The sequence below is a fragment of the Odocoileus virginianus genome, chromosome 23, assembly GCF_023699985.2.
Source record: "Odocoileus virginianus isolate 20LAN1187 ecotype Illinois chromosome 23, Ovbor_1.2, whole genome shotgun sequence".
Classification (NCBI taxonomy): Eukaryota; Metazoa; Chordata; class Mammalia; order Artiodactyla; family Cervidae; genus Odocoileus; species Odocoileus virginianus.
The window spans coordinates 42,413,002-42,434,272 of NC_069696.1; the positions used below are offsets into that span (position 1 = coordinate 42,413,002).

The 21,271-nt window shown below is 44.9% G+C and overlaps 1 protein-coding gene across 4 annotated transcripts in view; it reads left to right on the top strand.

The window, feature by feature from the left end:
• Positions 1 to 21,271, top strand: part of SYN3 (synapsin III) — a 472,322-nt gene that overhangs the window by 56,416 nt on the left and 394,635 nt on the right. For all 4 annotated transcript variants that reach the window (XR_011483033.1, XM_070453985.1, XM_070453984.1 and 1 more), the window contains exon 3: positions 1,898 to 1,955. Coding sequence is in view for 3 of the 4 variants with exons in the window: in XM_070453985.1 (XP_070310086.1) it covers positions 1,898 to 1,955 (58 nt within the window). In the remaining variant the exon portion in view is untranslated. The remainder of the gene's footprint in view (positions 1 to 1,897; positions 1,956 to 21,271) is intronic.

Genomic DNA, 21,271 nt, shown 5'->3' on the forward strand with positions numbered 1-21,271 from the left:
CTTTGGCTGCCTGATGTGCATGCTTACTCATTTAAAAAGACCCTGACGCTGGGAAGGATTGAAGGTGAGAGAAGGGGATGGCAGAGGACGAGATGGTTGGATGGCATCACCAACTCAATGAACATGAGTTTGAGCAAGCTCTGGGGGATGGTGAAGGACAGGGAACCCTGTCTGCTGCAGTCCATGGAGTGGCAAAGAGTCAGACACGACTGAGCAACTGAACAACTTGTGGCCATACCTAGCTGAATGGAAAGCTGGGATATATTGACATATTTCTTGGTGCCAGTCTATAAAAGTTGTCTCTGTGGGCAGAGGAGAATTGGGATTGGAAGCCAATAGCTGTCTGTGCCCCAGAGAAGGTCTCTGGGGTTGTTCAACACAGTGCTCAGATTTCAGCAAGTCACTAAGAGCTCTTGGTGTCATCAGGCCAACAACCAAAAAGAGCCAATGGAAACTTGTATTACTTTTGCTTTGTGGGAGGTCATCTAAACCCAGGAGCACCCCAACATTTGCTGCTGTTTTTCAGGGCTGAGAAGAAGCATTGATCTTGCGGTGAAAGTCCAGGATTCAAGCCACTTAGGCAAAGTATTTCATCTCTCTCGGTTTCAGTTTCCTTATTTATGGAATGGAAATAATAATACCCACCTCGTGGTGGTGATTTTAAGTGTTAAATGAGAAGGGCTGTAGGTTAAAGAGTATAGCACAGTTTTTTGGGCACAGAGTGCTTACTCAAAAAGTGTCTTTTTTTTTCTTCATCTGGGCTTCCCTGGCAGCTCAGATGGTAAAGCGTCTGCCTACACTGCGGGAGACTGGGGTTTGATCCCTGGGTGGGGAGGATCCCCTGGAGAAGGAAATGGCAACCCACTCCAGTATTCTTGCCTGGAAAATCCCGTGGACTGAGGATCCTGGTAGGCTACAGTCCATGGGGTCTCAAAGAATCGGACACAACTGAGCAACTTCACTTTCTTCATCTATCTCTTCAATCATTTATTCATTCAGCATATTTTAATTGAGCTCGTACTGTGTATCAGGTACTCTGGTACATGTTGGAAATAGAATGATGAGTAAGACAGATTGTTCCTAGCCTGGAGGAATTGTGTTATAGTTCAGTGGGAAACAGGCATGAACCCAGTTACTAACTATAAGGAATTATAATAAGTGCTGTGATACAAAAGTAGAGCATGAAGAGATAATTTATATGAGAAAAGAGATGACTAAGGTCAAGATTAGGGTGCTTATAGAGAAAATGGACAAGTGGATGGATTTGAGAAATAATTAGTATGTAGAACCCATGGCGATAGGGAGAGAGAAGGAGGTAGTAAGAGTGAAGTCTGTGTTTTTGCTTTGAGTGATGGGCAGATGGGATGCCATTTACTGCTGATGGGAAGACGGAAACAGGGATGTATAGGAAAGATGATGGAAGGGTGGTTGGATGGACGAAGGGGCAGGTGGGGTCTGCTTCATTGGAGAGATGGACAAATAAAGGAGTGGATGGATAGAGCAACATAATAAGTCATTTAAGGTCATATAGGGTCTACCTAATAAAATAATTCTGCATTATTTATTTGTGTAGGATTCTTTCTTTTGATCCTTAAAATAATGTTTAGAAATATACTATGCAGATGTTAATATCTCCCTTTTACAGAGGATGAAGCGAAGACACAGAGATGCAAAGTGACTTGGCAGAACCGAAACCCGAGTCTCCAATCCTCCCAGCCTGTACTCTTTCCCTTTCCCATGTGATACATATAAATAATGAGAAAATCATCCATCTAGGTGGGAGAGAGCAGGAAGGTGGGGAATGTGTCTGGACATGCACCTCTAGGGGTAAGGCCTTCGGGAGAAGGGAGGAAAGAGTGGCATCCTTACTCAATAGATTTCTTCCTCTCCTTCACAGGGCCAAGTATTTCCATGGAAAGAAGGTGAATGGAGAGATTGAGATCCGAGTGGAGCAGGTAGGTTGGAGCTAGTCTTTAGTGCTATCACCGTGATCTTTTCTATAGTCAGAGCCATTCCCAGGAGTGTACTTGGCCCCCATCTTCTGAAACTGTAATGAGTAAGGATTACCAGAAAAATCCTGGCTTATACCTGGAAGATGTCTTAAATTCCAGAATTATTTAGTCCAATCGTTTTCAACCTTTCTGTTTTAGCAGCAGAACCTTTATTCAAGAGGAATCTCAAGTAGGAGCCCACTCTAACAAATAGAGACACATAGAGCTTCTCTGGTGGAAATGGGCATAGGCAGCCCAAAAGTCCACTCCATTCTGTCCCACCTCCCTCTATTCCCCACCGCGTTCCCTGAGGGGTCTCTTTGGAAGCACAGTGTAGGCGCACAGTGCGTTCGAGTCCTGGCTCCCTCATTTTCTAGGTATTGGGCAAGTGAGTCTTTCTGTGTCTCATTTTCCTTAGGATTAAATTATTTAAAGCCTCAAAAGAGATTAGAATCTCGACTACTGGCTCTTGTTATTACCACTAGTATCAACATCCACACACTTAATTTTATAGGGAAAAAAAGTACAGGCTTGCCCAAGGTTATAGTGGAAGTCAGTGGTAGAATTAGGACCAGAACTTGTGGCCTCCAGATCTAGGACTCCTCCCCTTCGTTCACTGAACACTTGCTGGGGACCAACTCAGTGCCAAGCGCTGCGCTTGGCCTTAGGAGAGCACATCAGAGCATGGACTCTGGAGCTCACCTCTTGGTTCTAGTCCCAACTGACTTTGTGACATTAGTTCAGCAATACTTAAGCTCCCTGAAATTCAGTTTCTTCATCTGTACCACTGGAGTATAGCATCAACTTGATAGGGGAGCCAAAAGGATCATGAGTTAGTCCAAGAGAAGTACTTAGAACAGCACATGGCATCTAATAACACTCAGCAGATGTTACCCATTTATCACCATCCTCATCACCAAAGGCAAACAATAATGTAGAAAAGGTTCTTGCTGTAAGATGAACTCAGAAAAGCACCATAGAAAAATTGAAGGATGTGACCTTTCCAGCACTCTTTGAGTTTGATGTGTTGGAGGAACAGAAAGCTTTTTGAGCATCAAATTTGAGTTGGCTTAATATTAAAACACCTACAGCTTGAATTTCAGTTTTATCCTGTGGCTTTCAAGTCAGTCCAATGTCTACTGGTTTTCCTTCCATGGCAAAGAGCAGGTTATTTTTGTTCACTTGACAAATATTTGTCAAACATCTACTATGCTAGCTAGCTCACATGTGCAGAACAAGGATAGAGAAGCAGAGGCACTGCCCAAATAACTTGTGGTCTAGGAAAGGAGGCAGGATAAGTCTTCACAGAACCCAACACAGGTGGAATCCAGGAAAGAGAGATCCAGACTTAGTGCTGTGGGCACCAGAGGCCACAGCTATTTGGAGGAGTCCGAGTGACTTCAAGGAGGGGGTGGTATTTGAAATGGATTGTAAAGAATGGCTAGGATTTCAACAAGTGGAGATGGCAACAGGAAGAGTGATGAGACTGAATCAGCGTGAGCAGAGGTAAGGGGAGTGGAAGCTCAGGGTGTGGAATGATTGAGGACACTGTCTTCCTCTGGCCCTAACCTATTCATCCTCCCAAATTCTTTCTCTACCATCTACCTGGCATCTTAGCTGGAAACCTGCACAGTCTCCTGGCTGTCTCCTCCTCCCTCCACCATTACACCTGTTCACCACATGCTACAGACTCCACACCCGTTCCCATTGCCAGTTCCTTGGCTGAACCATCATCAGCTCTCATTCTATCTTCATAATCAACAGCCTCCTAACTTCATATTTTCATCCACTTCCAATTTATTTTTATACTAAAATCAGGCTGATCTTTCTGAAAAAACAAGGTTTTAAAAGTGTTAGCTTTAAAATTCCTCTCTCGGACATTCTTTATTTGAGCCCTCCCTCTGCAATCTAAATCAGGAAACCTGGTTATTTTACCTAGCACCCCATTTTTTCCTTTCTAGCCCTTATCTGAGTTTTTGACCACATATTTAGATGTGGTATTATTTGCGTGAGGGTAGGGACCATGACTGTTTGGATCTCATTCTGTTAAATAACACAGGGCCTGGCACATACTAGAGCGGAAGCAAATATTTGCAGAATGACTAACTGATGGATTCCACAGATTCCAGTCTGCTTGTCAGTTTCCAATAGAGATAAATTGCTGTTCTTTAATCTTCCCTCAAAAATCTGAGTTTTCCATAAACCATCTGGTAAATGCTCAGTTGCTAGCTGTCTCACTCCATTTGTGAAACCCCAGGAACATGTTTTAATTTTGCCCTTTATCTCATTGCTGCTTCTGGCCCAACTTATGGGTGTAAATCTGTTAGCAGGAGCATCAGAGAGAGTTGTCCTAAGAATAGCTCACCCAGGACCCTAGGGACACTCAGCCAACCTCTAAAGGCTACAGCCACCCTGGAAAAGTTGGCTAATTTAGAATCATCTTGATTTCTCGTCATCTGCCTCTGTGACAATCAGAAGGCAAATTAGCCAAGAGGCCAATTAGCAGTCATTTGGGCATTTTTCCCTGGAAGATATGCCTTCTTTAACTCATCCTAGAGTCTGAATTGTTTGTCTTTTCCCATCTGGATCGATGGGTGGGTCACATAAGCAACCCCCTAGGCATCTCACATGCATCCTTTAGCACTTAGGAGAAGTCTTAGGATGGAAGCCACTGTTTAGTCTGAGTTGGCCTCACATTTTGGAATTCTGTCTCCCAACTAAGGGCCAAATTAACCAGATAATTGCACTGTCTGGGTTTTGCTGGACAGAGCACATGAGTTAGTTGTGGTTGGCCTAGAGGAAACCTCCGCCCCTTCTCTCCACCCTTTTTCCCCCAGTTCAAAAACTGTTTGTCTCAGCTTTTGCAGAGCCAGGAATCAAGAAACCCTGGGGAGGCCAGGGGGGGAAACTGCCTCATGTTGCATCCCATTACCCAGAATGCCCTGTGGGCTCTGCAGGGCCTCTCAGCAGTGTCCTCGCAGGGCCTGAGAGCTTCCGGCCAGGGTGGCTGGCATGCCAAGCTCTCTTCTGTTTATATTTGAGGCAAAGGGTCTTTTTCTCCACAGGTACAAGTCACCCCTCTGTGGGACTCAGCAGTGAGGTTGATGAATGGATTAATATCAAGTAGACTCAAAGTTCTGAGACTAGCGAGCTAGTACTTGGTGGGGCAGAGCCTTGGGCTTCATTCTTCTTTAATAAAAAGACCAAAATTATAGTAGTCTTTCCTTGGTGTTAATTGAGGTACCAAAGCCTAAGTGGCAGTGCATTGCTCCAGCAGATGGAAAGAAAGGCAGGAGAAGGTGAAGATCCTTCTCCTCTGACTTACGTAGGAATACCCGAGGCTCCTTTGGAGTCCTGTCCTTGCATGATATTGGAGTTGAGATGGGCTTCGGTAGATGCATATGGATCCTAGGGAAGGCTGTTGGTTGAAGTTCTGTTCTTCTTCTCCCCTTTATATATTTCCTCAACTTTGTCTGCTGGGAGCAAAGATGGAATTTCTCCATTAAAAGAAATTAAGCACTTAAGATCATCATGTATATATTTTTCATACCTACGTCAGCCTACCATCCACAATTCTTTCTGGGGCAGTCCTTCTTAGAGTGGACTGTAACTGTAGATATTGTCATAAAGGCTGTGTTATATTTCAAGAAATAATTGTCAGTGAGATAAAGAAGTGGAGGTTGGATGTTAGTTAATTCAGTTTTGTGGATTGGTAACAGGTTGGACATGACCCCCATTAGGAAATGACTACTTGATAGTAATTCACCTTGAGGGAAATACATCTAACACTTTGCCAAAGAGCTCTGCCCTTGGCTGTGTTCTACATCTCCTTCTCAACTGTGATTTATCGAATTACATTTGCTGATGAATTGAGGTTAATGGGAGAGAGAGTATGCTGGATTAAATTTGATATGATCCAACTGAGTAAGGATACAATATAAGATCCTATTCAAAAGCTCAGCGGAAGAGGAGCAGGACTGGGGAGACTTAACTTATTAACATCTCATGAGGAGAAAACAAGACCTAAAATTTGAGTTAAACAAATTCTTAATATTTGTGAGAAGAAGTATGGTGTGAAAGTTAGGACTGTGACTCTAGTGTAAGATATACTGGGGATGGAGCCTCAGCTCCATCATATTTTAGCTGGATTGACCTTCCACTTATAGCATCACTAAGTATTAGCTTCTTCCTATGAAAAATGAGGATAATAATTTCTACCCCCTAGAGTTAATGTGTGGAGTGCATTAGTCAGTATAAGTCATATGCTTGGCATCATTTCTGACATGTATATTAAGAGCTCAGTAACTGTAGTTATGGGCTTCCCTGGTGGCTCAGTGGTAAAGCATCTGCCAGTCAACGCAAAAGACGTGGGTTTTATCCCTGGGTTGGGAAGATCCTCTGGAGAAGGAAATGACAACCCACTCCAATATTCTTGCCTGGGAAATCCATGGACAGAGGAACCTGGTGGGCTATATATAGTCCATGTAATGGCAAAAGAGTTGGACAGAACTTAGTGACTGAAACAACAACCATGGTTATGGTTGTTACTCTCCCAAAACCTGATGCATTATCAGGCTGCATTATCAAAGTACAGCATTTGGAATTCAGGAAAGTGATGGCACACACACACTCATTGTTTTAGCCAGACTCCAGTGAGAGATCCAGTTGTACCATCACAGCTGGAGGGGATAGCAGCAGCCTGGAATGCCTCATGAAGAGAGCGGCTGCAGTGAGAGAAGCAAAGGAGATCAGTGTAAGGAACTGGGGATGCTTAGTCCAGAGAAGAGAGACTTTGGTAGAACTCATTGTACTCTCTGCAAATATTCACCACCTGAATGAGTGGTTGAAAAGAGTTAGAGCTACCATATGTTGAGTATTAATACTTATAAGGTAAGGATAAATGCTTTTTGCTGTTGAGATGGATACTATCATTGTCTGTATCTTACAAAAACAGGCTCAGGTGGAATAAGAGAGCTTTCTCCAGGTTGCCTGATTTGTAATTGGCAGGAACCTGTTCTTGAACCTAGATAGTCTAAATTCAGAGTCCTCTTATCCACTGCATTTTTCTGCCATTTGTTGCAGATACCAAGAACAATAACCAGATGTATTGGTTAAATTATTTTGTATGCATAATCTTATTCCAGCTTTACCACAACACTTTGAGATGAGTATGAGGGCTCTCCTTATTTAGCAGATAAAGAAACTAAGGCTCAGAAAGGTTAAACATCCTGCTTGAAATGAGTGATGGAGGAATTTGAACCCAGGTTTCATCTGCACGTGCACTGAACCACCAGCCTATATTGTTTCACTGGGATTAGAATTCAGGCTAATGGTACAATCATACAAAAAGATGGACTTCAACTTGGTATAAACAGACATTGTTCAGCAATGCCGAGTAATGATGAATGGACCACATCCCTTTGGTGGGTAGGGAGTCCCTGTGTTGGACATGCTCCAACAGAATCTAGATGGTTAATTTGGGAAATATTTCACAGGAAATGTATGTACCTAATCAGATACAACTTTCATTATTTTTTGCATAAAAGTAATATGTTTAAATAGTCAAAAATTAAAAAGGTAAAAGATGGTATCTAGTGAAAGGTCTACTCTAACTCTACTGCCCTTCCCAATCTATTTCTCTTTTGACTAATCATTTAACTGGCTATTGGCTAGTTCATTTAACCATTATAACTTGTTCCTTAGGCAACTTTCCAGAGAAATTTTAAATGCAGTAATCAAATACACATTTGTGTTTGTTTTCCTTTGCTTTTCATAGATGGTTCAGTTCAGTTCAGTTGCTCAGTCATGTCCAAGTCTTTGCGACCCCATGGACTACAGCACACCAGGCTTCCCTGTCCATCACCAACTCCCGGAGCTTGCTCAAACTTGTGTCCATGGAGTCAGTGATGCCATCTAACCATCTCATCTTCTGTTGTCCCCTTCCCTTCCTGCCTTCAATCTTTCCCAGCATCAGGGTCTTTTCCAGTGAGTCAGTTCTTTGTATCAGGTGGCCAAAAGACTGGAGTTTCAGTTTCAGCATCAGTCCTTCCAATGAATATTCAGGACTGATTTCCTTGAGGATTGACTGGTTTGATCTCCCTGCAGTCCAAGGGACTCTTCTCCAACACCACAGTTCAAAAGCATCAGTTCTCCAGTGCTCAGCTTTCTTTATAGTCCCAACTCACATCCATACATGACTACTGGAAACACCATAGCATTGACTAGATGGACCTTTGTTGGCAAAGTAAAGTCTCTGCCTTTTAATACGCTGTCTAGGTTGTCATAGATGTCATAGTTTGTCATAGATGGTAGTTGATCAGAAAAAAACATAAAGAACTGTATTCAGAGGAGTATTGAATATGGAAGTTTGATTCCAGATGGGTCAAAGGGGAATTCTTATTGACCAGAGTTGAAGCAGTCCTACACTCACTGTTGTCACTGCCACTGTTAGAACTGCCACTATAGCCAGTGGGAACATGACTCTGCATGTTCCTCTCCCTGACGCTGGAGGAATTTCCACCAGCCTACTTTAACCGCTCCTGCTGCTGGAGAAGCTTTGTTGCTACCACCAGAACCTTAGTGGTTGCCACCGTCTTCCTAACCTCAACTCTCACCTGAATGGTAAGAAGTTGGTAGAAATTACCTGGAATTATGTGTCAGAAGGGCTTCCCTCGTGGCTCAGATGGTACAGAATCTGCCTGCAATGCGGGAGACCTGGGTTCGATCCCTGGGTTGGCAAGATCCCCTGGAGAAGGGCATGACAACCCACTCCAGTATTCTGGTCTGGAGAAGCCCCGTGGACAGAGGAGCCTGGCGGGCTGCAGTCCATGGGTCGCAAAGAGTCGGACACGACTGAGCGACTACGCACAGCACAGTGTGGCAAAAGAACCTGCAAAGTGTAGAGATAGGCTTTCAGCCCCCACGTGCAGGAGGGGATAGGATGGGTGTGGGGCGGAGCGGCAGTCGACAAGAGAGCAGCGCAGGCCATCCACACGTACACTGCGGTTCAGTGTACCTTAGAGTTTATTCCGTGAAAGTATGTACAGAGCTGCCTCATTCTCATTAATGGTTGCTGAGGAGCTGTTATTTGAATATACCATCATTTATTTTCCATAACTTTACTATTATAAACAATGCTAAACCTGTGTCATTTGAAGCATCTGTTTGTATACCTGTAGGATTCCTATCTAGAATAGAAAAAGTGGTTATGAATGTATTGCATGTAGTGCTTACTATAATGCGCCTTGAAGAATGAAGGACTTTCCCCCCCGGCTGCTGGAATTGATACCAGAAGACCGCCCTCAGTTGTCAGCCCTCATTCTGGGCCTCACTCAGGTGAAAGGTGCTGCCTTGCAAAAGGGCACATCTCCTGTGACCTGGGCTGGCACAGAGAGTAAAGACCTAGCTCCTTTATCCCAATTTGAGACAACTCTGAAGGGCCACCCCAGCTTCAGAGTGCCCTGTGGAGCTGGTGGAAGCATCTACTGAGCCTTCAGTGCAGCCCAGCTTCTCTCCCTGCCTAGTCCTGCCTCCTGCCCTTGTCTTCCCTTCCAGTAGTGGTGATCCCCAAAGTTCTCCCTAATGAACTTCTTGTGGGCTAATGTTCATCTCAGGGTCTGCCTCCCAGGACATTTATAATTCTGATAGATATTGACAAATTGCTCTCCACAGTGGTTATACAAATGATATACAAGGCCCTTTGGGTCTGAATTTCTAGGACTTTACATGCCTCCTGGGTTCTGGAGACCACCATGCACAGAATGCTCTCCTGGTTCCAGCCCAAGCATCGATGCTGAACTCTGAAGTGCTTCATCATTTGATCGTCATATTTGACCTCCTTGTGTTTGAAATTCACCAGAGCTTGGTGTTTCTCTGCAGGGCTGAATCCAGCAGAACTCTACCCGCTCTGATCCACTAAGCCTTGTTTTGTTAACACAATCCTGCAAGATTTATTTGTTTGGCTTGGCTTACCCTGACCTCAGACGTTCTGTTTTGTATTATTTTTAAAAGCGTGCAGGTCTCCATGGAGGGTTTTTTTTTCCTTTTCAAATTTAAGAAACAGCTGGAGGAATAAAGAAAAAAAGCAGGTGGGACACTAGGGCTATTAACTGAAACATAACTCATTAGAGGAGCAAGTGTTTCTCTACTTAACCATAACATTGATTGATGTGGATTTATTACCACCCTTGGTCTACCTTTAGGCTCACTGACTTAGGAAGACAATAGAGAAATGGAGAAACAATAATCATGGTGATGGTAGCAAACATATTGAGCAGGCACTGTATGCTATAGGCCATGTTACATCCTTCCTCTGAGTTAATTCATTTAACTTGCACAGTATGCCTTGTCCCTGAAGAAACTGAGACTCAGAGAGTTTAAATAAAGTGCCCAAGCAGAGTCACATGGCTAGTGAGAATGTGGGGATCCAGGGATTTGAAACCAGTTTCAGCCAAGTCCAGGGTCCTTGTTCTTAACCAAAGTAGAGCATGTTTGTCACTCGGTCATGTCCAACTCTTTGTGACCCCATGGACTGTAGCCCTACCAGGCTCCTCTGTCCATGGAATTCACCAGGCAAGAATACTGGAGTGGGTGGCCATTCCCTTCTCCAGGAGACCTTCCCGAACCAGGAATCAAACCCAGATCTCCTGCACTGCAGGCAGATTCTTTACCAAAGTATATCTATCAACTTACATATGTTGGATCTTGAATCTGCCTTCTTCAAGTTCTTTGCCTTTCCTCTCTTTGCTCAGGTTCTTTGAGCATATCACTCCACCATCGCTTCCTATCTCACCCTACTCGTTTGATCTACTGGATAAATTACAAGCTCTTATGAGATGTTCTTCCAGCAAAAGACTCCTCCATTCCCGACTAACCCTGATGGCTCTGACTCATCATTTGATGTTTCTGGCTCCTTGCTGCATTGTTCCCCTGTTAACAATTCTGCTCGTTCTTTGTTTTCCCCCAAGGGTTACTGTTTGTCTTTAAGTGTAGCTGTATATTTTAGATTACATTAATAGTGTTAATAGCTCAGACTCTGGAACCAGACCACCTGGGTTGGAATCTCAGCCTAAGTGACCTTAAGCAAGTAATTTGACTTCTGTGTGCCTCATTTTCCTCATATGTAGCATGAAAATAATAATAACAATAACAACAGCAATATGTACCTATAGAGTTGTTATAAGAATGAAATAAATTATCACATGTGAAAAATGCAAAGCACATCCTGGAATGCAGAAAGTGCTGCGTGTTAGTAGCTGTTTTTACAGGTACCTTCATATCATTGATCACATGTTGCCTGAGTAGTCTCTAGGTGTCAATATGTGGGATTATTCAGAAATGGAAAGACTATAATCCATTCTGTAGAGAACTTAGCTGTGTAGTTGAGGAATGAGATGAATATGCAGTTCATGTTTATATCTGTGTTTTTATTATCTATACACACATACACACACATATGGGCTTCCCACGTGATGCTAGGGGTAAAAGAACCCTCCTGCCAATGCAGGAGATGTAAGGGACGCAGGTGCAGGTTCAGTCCCTGGGTCAGGAAGATCCTCTGGAGGAGAGCATGGCAACCCACTCCAGAATTCTTACCTGGAGAATCCCATGGACAGAGAAGCCTGGTGGGATACAGTCCATGGGGTTTTCACAGAGCTGGACATAAATAAGTGACTGAGCATGCATGCATGTGTGTGTGTATATATATATCTCCAATATTATTTCCCACTGATACATGGCATTCAATTGACATCTGGTATAAACTTCTAGCTTTTCCTTGATAGCAGGTAGCACAGGTCCTGGTCAAGGTGTTCAGTGAATGTTGAGTGTATGGGTGAGTGAATGGATGACATGACACAGTCATAGAAGGGTGGAGTCAAAAAGGGACTTTGGAGATCATCTAATCCAGAGGTTCACAGAGGGCAAGTGACTATTCCTAGCATGCACATCGGATTATTGTTGGAGTTCAAAATAGGGAAACCCTGGGCTTCCATCTCCCGTGTCATTGTTTTTCCTACTACATTTTCTCCAGTGTTATCTTTTGTCCTACCCTTTGAAGAAACTATCTGTCGCTTCTGATGGATGTGAGAGTTGGACTACAAAGAAAGCTGAGCGCCAAAGAATTGATGCTTTTGGACTGTGGTGTTGGAGAAGACTCTTGAGAGTCCCTTGGACTGCAAGAAGATCAAACCAGTCAATCCTCAAGGAAATCAGTCCTGAATGTTCATTGGAAGGACTGATGCTGAAGCTGAAGCTCCAGTACTTTGGCCACCTGATATAAAGAACTGACTCATTGGAAAATACCCTGATGCTGGGAAAGTTTGAAGGCAGGAGGAGAAGGGGACAACAGAAGATGAGATGGATGGATGGCATCACCGACTCAATGGACATGAGTTTGAGCAAGCTCCGGGAGCTGATGATGGACAGGGAAGCCTGGCATGCTGCAGTCCATGGGGTTGCAAAGAGTCAGACACAACTGAGCAACTGAACTGAATTGATGGTTTTAGTAGCAGAAAAATTATTCTAATTTTCTAAATCTGAAGTTCATATTTTCCACATTTACCTGTAAGAGGCTTTCTTCAAGAGTGGGAGGTGGAGGTGAGCAACAGCTGGTAACAGCTGATGGTCAATGAAGGAGCTACAGTAGGGGGAGTGTGGAGACCATGGTTGGAGAACCCTGCTGATTCTAAGTGCAACCAGGACTGCTTTGCCAGTTGAATGATTCTTCCTGGTGTGACTGTACCTTAACCAGTGATGAGAAGAAAGGAGCCATGGGCTTGAAAGCAGGTCCATGTTCTGCACTTGGATTTGCTGCTCATAACTCCTTAGCCTGTGCCTGCCAAGCTCTGTAATTTACCCTTCCTAACTGCCACCCACTCCATCAACATCTGTCCTGTCCCCTCTTAATATCATGTTGAAAGTGAAAGTGTTAGTCACTCAGTTGTGTCTGACTCTTTGTGACCCTATGGACTGTAGCCCTCGGGGCTCCACTGTCCATGAAATTCTCCAGGCAAGAATACTGGAGTGGGGTGCTATGCTCTCTTCCAGGGCATCTTTCCAACCCAGGGATAGAACCTATGTCTCCTGCACCTCAGGCAGATTCTTTACCATCTGAGCCAGCAGGGAAGCCCAATACTGTATTAATAGATAGATGAGACTCCAATGGAGATCAAGTAGAGGTTCTGAAAAAGTACAAAGTGAAGTCGCTCAGTCGTGTCTGACTCTGCGATCCCATGGACAGTAGCCTACTAGGCTCCTCTGTCCATGGAATTTTCCAGGCAAGAGTACTGGAGTGGGTTGCCATTTCCTTCTCCAGGGGATCTTCCCAACCCAGGGATCGAACCCAGGTCTTCTGCATTGCAGGCAGACGCTTTACCATCTGAGAAGGAGAAAGCAATAAGCCCTTTAATTTCTTGAGGAATGTGTAATAGGAAAGTAAATAAAATGCTGTTTCTTAACCTGCCGCTTCATTCAGGAAACACTGAGCACATGCTTTGTATGTGGCCTCAATGACAGAGCTCTCCACTCTCATAGGGTTCTCCTTCTGGTGGAAAATAATGAGGGCGGTGGCTATTGTACACTGGCATGCGTGCTGACACAGAGATCATACAAAGCACAGTGGAGCACAGAAGAGGGAGGGATCGTCAACCTTGCCTGGGAACACTCTTAAGAGAGGCTTCACAGAGGCTTGGGGGCAAGAATTAGCCAAGTGTCAGGACAGGAAGGGTACAGTGGTGCACATAAGGTAGTGAGGTAGTCAGATATTCAAGCCTTCCCACTAAAGAGTATGTTTGAAATTTCAATTTGTTACATGTCAGGGAAATGACCAGAGTAGAGGTTGCATGCAAAAGGGTGGTGGGAGATGAAGCTGAAAAAGAAAACAATCTCTATTCAGGGTGGGCTTTGCATGGCAATGCATGTGGTTAGAAATTGAATTGTGTCCCAGGGGGAGTGGGGACATATTTATTGGACTTTTGAAACCATGGAGTAATATGATCATGTTTTCATTTTAGGATGCACATGCTGATAGTGGTTTTAGAAGATAGCCTGGGTGGCATGAGACTGGAGCAGGGAAATTCCGCTCTGGATTGGGTGAAAAAAAAAACATCTTATCCTGGAGTATTATGCTTGGGGAGGAGGTTTGTGGAAAGAACTTCATAAAATGCATGTGTATCCCTGACTTGGTGTTCTTTAGCCCATTGAGCTTCATTCTCATACCTGTAACTTGTATTTGAGAGTAAAAGGGATAACCTGTTTTCCTTAAAACGGAGAGGATGGAACCAAACCCGCAGGATGTGTTTGAGCTGGCATCACATGAAAGCGACCACCGTCAATCTCATCTTATTCACCAACTTAGTCCTGGCCACTTGCTCTGACCCGTTTCACACCCACATTCCAGCTTACTCCCAACCTGCTGAATCTCTGGCCTCGTGATTTCTTCAACCACTTGCGCTCTCCCTCCCCATACCACTTCTCCAGCTTCAACCTTCAGCTTTTGCTCAGCAACTCTTTACGTTTGCTGCCAGGTCTGCTGTCCTCTCTATTGTTTGGGGTCTGGCTCACTCCCTGATGAGAGGAGCCCTGCTGGGTTCACCCCAGCCCTGCCAGAAGCCCCTGCCCGGATGTGCTTGCACACAGGATTTCAGTCTTTGCATTTCAGTAGGAATCAAGGGTTATTAATTAACCCAGGGTGGAACCTATTATGAAACATCCCGGAAAGCTGGAACAAACCAAAGGGACTTCTGAACTCACAGCAGGGAAAAATGCCTTTTAATTGACTTGGATGACTTCACTGCAGAAATCTGTCTAGCTGTTATGCTAAACTGGAAACTAATCTATTAGATTGTCTAAGGAATCTCCCAGCCCACCCTGACCAGAATCTCCTGAGGTGGGGAGTGTGTCCGACACATAAACAGGACACTTGCTTTGAAATGGCTTCTTTTGGATTATATCCAGTGTGGCTGCCTTTTCTAGACCCTGGGAAAGAGAGGAGAGGCTGGTATCTGAGAATAAGCTTGTATGTCCTACAGCATGTATATTTAACATCACATAGGGAGCTTTCATAAGGCACTGCTTCCTTTAGAGTAGAATTCAACCTAAGCTGAACCTAGGAGAAGTCTTGGATCACTTCTCTCAGGGAGTTTAGAGGGTAACGTGAGATAATTTCCACAGATGGTGTTGTCATGTACATGACAGCGGTGTAGTCTGGACTCAGAAGGGATTAGTGAAAATAACCAGGGTCTCATCACATGCTCAGTAAGTGCCACGCACACGCTGAGTGCATCATACAGATGAGTTTATTTGCCTTCATCACTACTCCATGAAGAGCAGATGCTAAAGTTCCCCCATTCTCCAGATGAGGAGACTAGGGCTAAGAGAGGTTGGGTGGCTTACTGAAGGCCACACAGCTTGCACTTGGCAGAGCTGGAATTCAGTTTGACTCCAGACGCTATTTTACCTGGGAAGGTGTATCTGGAGAAGTAAAAATCTGAAAAAGACTTGGTGAATTTCTTCTTCTGTGTCAGGACTGACCTGTGCATGAGACTTGTTCTGTGGGCTGCACACTTGCCTACAGGGTCCTCTGCAAGTGAGCCCTGCCTACCTTTCCTCAAGGTTTAGCTCAGGCATTATTTCTGTTCTGCTTCCCCGAGCTGCTTCTGTCCACGGAGGGTGAGGTCCCTCTTGACGATGCTCTCACGTACCGCATGCATATTTCTACCATTCCACTTACCAGATTACTTTGAAATGAGTTGTTCACCTGCCTGTCACTCCCTCTAGTCTCTGGGCTTATAGAGAACATGGACAGTATCTTTATTCACCCTACAAATATTTACTGAATGCCTACTATGTGGTGAGTGCTAAGACTGAAAAGGTGATTAAAAATAGATGTAGTGTCTACCTGATAGAGCTTAAAGTCTAATGGGAGAGACAGATGTTAATCACATAATTGATCTCTAGGTCTCTCTCACTCACACACACTGACACTTGCATACACTTGCATACATACATGCATACACCACGATTGCAAACTGACTAGGAGCCATGAGAAAAAGATACACAGTCTTACAGTAGTGTGATACCACTGGCTGGCTACTTATTCAGGTATTTAGTAGGTGTTTCTGGTGACCAGATACCTAATCTGTGCTCAATAAATATTTGTCTCATAATCTGAAGCAGGGAAAAATGCAAAAGCTACTGAGAAAATATCAGATCTACTGTGAGAACTTCCCAGGAAACAGATGCATCCAAATATTCTTTTGCGTGGTCAATGACATAGGTACAGCACTAGTCTGACACCAGTGATACAGGTGAGCATTAGATGAACACAACAGGCCAGCCGCTGTCTGAGTTTGTTTGTGTATGTTTAACCCTCACCATGACTTCACCAAGGAAGTGCCAATGGGACTGAAGCTCGAGAGGTTGTGTCTTACCCAAGACCACCCAGCAGTCGGTCAGTCAAAGAGCTGAGATGTGAATACATACTCCAGAAGCCCTGGTGCCCATACCACTGACCCTGCATCTTACTGCCTGTTTTAATCTCTTCTCTAGAGCCAAGGCTAGTCACCAGGTACTCCTTGCCCAAGGTCATAGTGCTGGTTATAGTAGAGCCAAGCTTGTCTCCTCCTTGCCAAGTCAGGCTGTGGGAGTTCTCAAGGGAGAAACCTGGCTATGATAAGAAGGCAGTGCCAGACGCGAAGTAGAACTGAGTCCCCTTAAGGGGCATGGAGTTGCATCTAGGGGGTTCTGTGTGCATGTTAAAACCAAGAAGAAAAGTTATTATTGAAGGTCAGTTATGTGCCCTTCATGGCTCTAACGCTTCTCTCACAATGCTATATTTAGTTCTGTTATTGTTCAGATGACAAAATCAAGGCTGGGAGGGGTAAAGTAGGTATTTGTGGGATTAGCGACAGAATTGTGATTGAAACTTGTGCCTGCCTGCTTTCTTTGGCTCACCTGTTGCCCCACTGGACCTGGAAAAAAGACTTGCTTCCTCCTGCCTACAGCACATTTTTTTCAGATTGACTTTCTCCGAGACCTGTTTACCTGTGTTTCTGGAACTTTCTTTCCTCCCTGAGGTTCCCTTCATGAACTTCTGGGTGGGTTCTCAGACTGTTTGAGGTGGATCTGAACCAGGTGACCTCTTCACCCACCCCACCTCGGGGCCTACATTCTGTCCAGACAGAGAGGAGACAGTCGGCCCTCCCCTCTGGCTGCCAGGAAAAGCAGGGGAAATGAAGGGGCTGAACCTCCTGTGGCTGGGCCAGCCAAGTGCCAGGAGCCCCAAATTTGCATTCATTGGACAGAACCAGGTTTTGCTCATGCGTCTCACTTTGCTCGCTCTCCTACAACCGTTTGGTCTCTCTTACTCCCTTTGCTCTCCGGGGCCCAGACTCCTTGATGTCTGTGGGAGGGAGGCCAAAGCCCCTCGGCAGCACCAAGGCCCCCTAACCGGGCCCCACCGTGGCCTTCTCTCTTCCTCATTCTGCTCACTGGTGCCTCTGAGGGTCTTTGGAGAGCTAGTACTTAATTCAGATGGTCTCTTATTTATAGTGACTTTCCCTTAGGTTCTGCATGTTGGTTCCCCCAAATGTTGTTTCTATAAATATCTATCTGTCCATTCTTCCATCTCTCTGTATACCTGTTTGTCCAGTTACCCATCTAAGACCTAACTCTTTCCTCACTGCTTTTTTTGGGGGAGGGGTTTTAAAATCAGTTTAGAACTAGGTTCCTTTCCCCCCAAATACCTTCATGAAATTTAGTATTTCATAATACCAATAATAGTGATAATAATAATAAAGTCCTAAATATTAAGCACTTGTTACACACACACACACACACACACACAACCCCCTGATGCTGAGAGTTGGACCATAAAGAAAGCTGAGCACGAAAGAATTGATGATTTTGAACTGTGGTGTTGGAGAAGACTCTTGAGAGTCCCTTGAACTGCAAGGAGATCCAACCAGTCCATCCTAAAGGAGATCAGTCCTGAATATTCATTGGAAGGACTGATGCTGAAGCTGAAGCTCCAGTGCTTTGGCCACCTGATGAGAAGAGCTGACTCTTTGGAAAAGACCCTGATGCTGGGAGGGATTGAAGGCAGGAGAAGGACAGGACAGATGATTGGATGGCATCACTGACTTGATGGACATGAGTTTGAGCAAGCTCTTGGAGACGGTGAAGGATGGGCAAGCCTGGTGTGCTGCAGTTCATGGCGTCTTAAAGAGTCAGACACAACTGAGCCGCTAAACAACCACCTCACTTTATCCTCACAGTGGCTTTTGGAGTTACCCGTTACTACTGCAGAAGAAACTGAAGTTCAGAGAGGCCCAGCAGTGCAGGTTACAGGATTTGAACTCCTGGCTCTCAAGCAGTCCATACTCTATAAAACAGATTCTCCTGACTTTCACGGCTAATTCACCCCTCGTTTCTGGGGTACACATCTGCTACCCCCATCACCCTTCTGTGTGGCTTCTGGTTTTTCTAATCTTTACTTTAACTGTTCTTCGCTTATATTTATCGGGAAATGACATTAAGAATCTGAAAGTAAACAGGCCCATTTCACTAATTCTTACTACTGCTCTGTAGTATTTTATTTGTGTAGAGGAAACTTTTTGTTTCCTCAAACGATGAGACATCTCAAGAGGGTTTGGTATGATGGATAGAGCTGTGTCTTGGATCAGAAGAGCAAGGATCAAATCCTGGCACCACCTCTTATTACCTATGGGACTTTGAGCATATGACTCAGTGTCCTTGGCTACAGTTTCTTTATTTGCAAAATGGAGGTAGTAACAGCAATACTACTATGTTCATCACATTGTAAGATTTGGTTCATTTTAGTTAAATCCAGGAGGACCCTGGATCTGGGTTGACAGATGCATGGGGTGTTTTCTACCTGCCAACTCTCCTCCAGCCACAACAGACAGCACCGCTCGATGAAGGCAGGCTTCCCTGCTGAGCTTAGGGCAGCGTCATCATTCTCCATGCAGCAACCAGAGCTGGCAGCAAGGTGAAACTCACTGGGTAACCCCAAAGGAACTTTCAGTTCTCACATTCTGTGGGTTTGATATGAGGCTACTTAAAGAGGATGGTAAATTATGGATGAGGTGGTTGGATCATGCCAGATGAGCTGAGTTGGTAAATATACGATGGTAATGAAACCAAAACCCACCACCGAGAGAGTGCTGAGTTCTATTCTGGCAATCTCTGGAGTTGTTCCCTAGAGCAGCTGTTTGCAGTTGTGCCCCTGGAGCCCTGCTGTCCACAGGGGTACCTGGGGTTGCAAGCGTCAAGCATTTTGGAAGAAGAGAGACGGGGAGAGAAAGGAGCAGGAGAAAGAAGAAGAGGGAGAGGTGGAGAGGAGAAAAGAGAAGGGAGAGAGCTTAACTCATTCCTTTTCCGTATCAGTAATTCTCAACCAGGGGTGATTTTGCCCCTGGGGGCCATTTAGCAATGCCTGGAAATGTTTCTGGTTGTCACAAGAGGGGGATGCTGCTGACCTCTATGAGAAGAGCACAGGGATGCTTCTAAACATCTTACAGTATACAAGACAGCCTTCCATAACAATGAATGAATTATCCAACTCAAAAAAGTCAGTGTGCTGAGGTTGGGGAACCCTGTACGAGATTGAAGCAACTCCAAGATGATTCCTTTTGTGCAGGGAGCCCGTTGGGCCCCTAGAGACGGGAGGTGGGACTTCAGTTTATGATGATGTGGGCTTCCCAGATGGCTCTGAAGAAACTTCCCCTTCCCGCTTCCTTTTACTCATCACTGAAGGCCTCAGGGCAGAGATGGGGCAGGGACCTTCTCCTTCATTCTTACAAAAATGCCACGGCAGAGGTTTCTATGATTTCCCCAAGATCCCACAGTGAGGAAGTTCCAGAATGGAATAGACACCTCATGCTCTTGGATCTTTGTAACACAGCCCACCCCAGTCAGTGTGACCCCTGACTGTGCACCCAGCAACCTGCAACGAGGCCCGAAGCCAGGAGAAACCCCGAAGGGCTGGACCAAGCCTGGTGTATAGGGGCCTGGGGTTTGTTATAGTCGAGTATGGTAAGACACGCAGACACGGAAATGACTGTCATGAAGGAAGAAGTGTCTCGTACTCATAGTCCCCTAAAGCAGGAGGCACAGAATACCACGATGTGGGGGTCCCATGGGGAAGCATCATGGCCAGTCTAGAGGCAGAGGGAGCAAGGGGAAAATGTGGGCAAGAGTCTTTATTATTGTGGTTCCACTGAAAGGAACAGGCAAGTCATGGTAAGCACATTCTGGATTGACTAATCTGAATCATCTCAGCAGGCTCTGGGGTGTAGGAACTATCCCTGGTTGTCTGGCACCTGGCTCTGGGTTATTGGGGGTCAGGGGGTCCAGAGTGAGAGCCTACTTGGTGTTGATGTTCAGTCACTAAGTCCTGTCTGTCTCTTTTCCACCCTATGAGCTGCAGCACGCCAGGCTTCCTTGTCCTTCACCATCTCCTAGAGTTTGCTCAAACTCGTGTCCATTGAGTCAGTGATGTTATCTAACCATCTCATCCTCTGCTGCCCGCTTCTCCTCTTGCCCTCAATTTTCCCTAGCGTCATGGTGTTTTCCAGTGAGTCATCTCTTCATTTCAGAGCCTGGTAGAGAAGGTCATTCAGTATGGGCTCTGGATGGTTGTCTCACATTTGACAGGTGCTTTCTATGGCAAGTCTTTACTTTCTCAAGGTTTTGGCTAACTCTGTGAGAGGCGGTCCATCCAGGTTCAGTGAGCCTGAAAGATATGAAAGCATCAGAATACAGAAAATAAGACCTGCTTAGCATAGCTCTCTAACCCCAAAGCCTCACCACACTGCTGCTTTTTAACAATTTTTTGAAATAGAACTCTTTTGTTTCTAACTAAGTCTTATATAAAACCCAGTATTTAAGCAAATTAAAAAGTAAAAATTACTCTTCTGTTTGATGCAGAGCTTGGATGACTCTAAACCCTTGAACTTGCAGAAAGTATCCCACTCCATAGACATCCTCTTTAGAAGTGATTGTCTCACTCCCTCCATCCTGCTGTTCTCCTCGCCTTGGGTTCTGCCATGGGTTGGAAGAAGCCTAGGGGAGTATTTGAGAGCAGGGATCCTGTAGCCAGATCACTGCGTTTGTACGCTTGATCTATCACCTCCTAGCTGTGTGACCTTGGGGAATTATATTTAATCTCATGCCTTAGTGCTGCCAACTATAAAGTAGGCATAATGATAATATCCAGGAGATGGTGAAGGACAGGGAAGCCAGGAATGCTGCAGTCCATG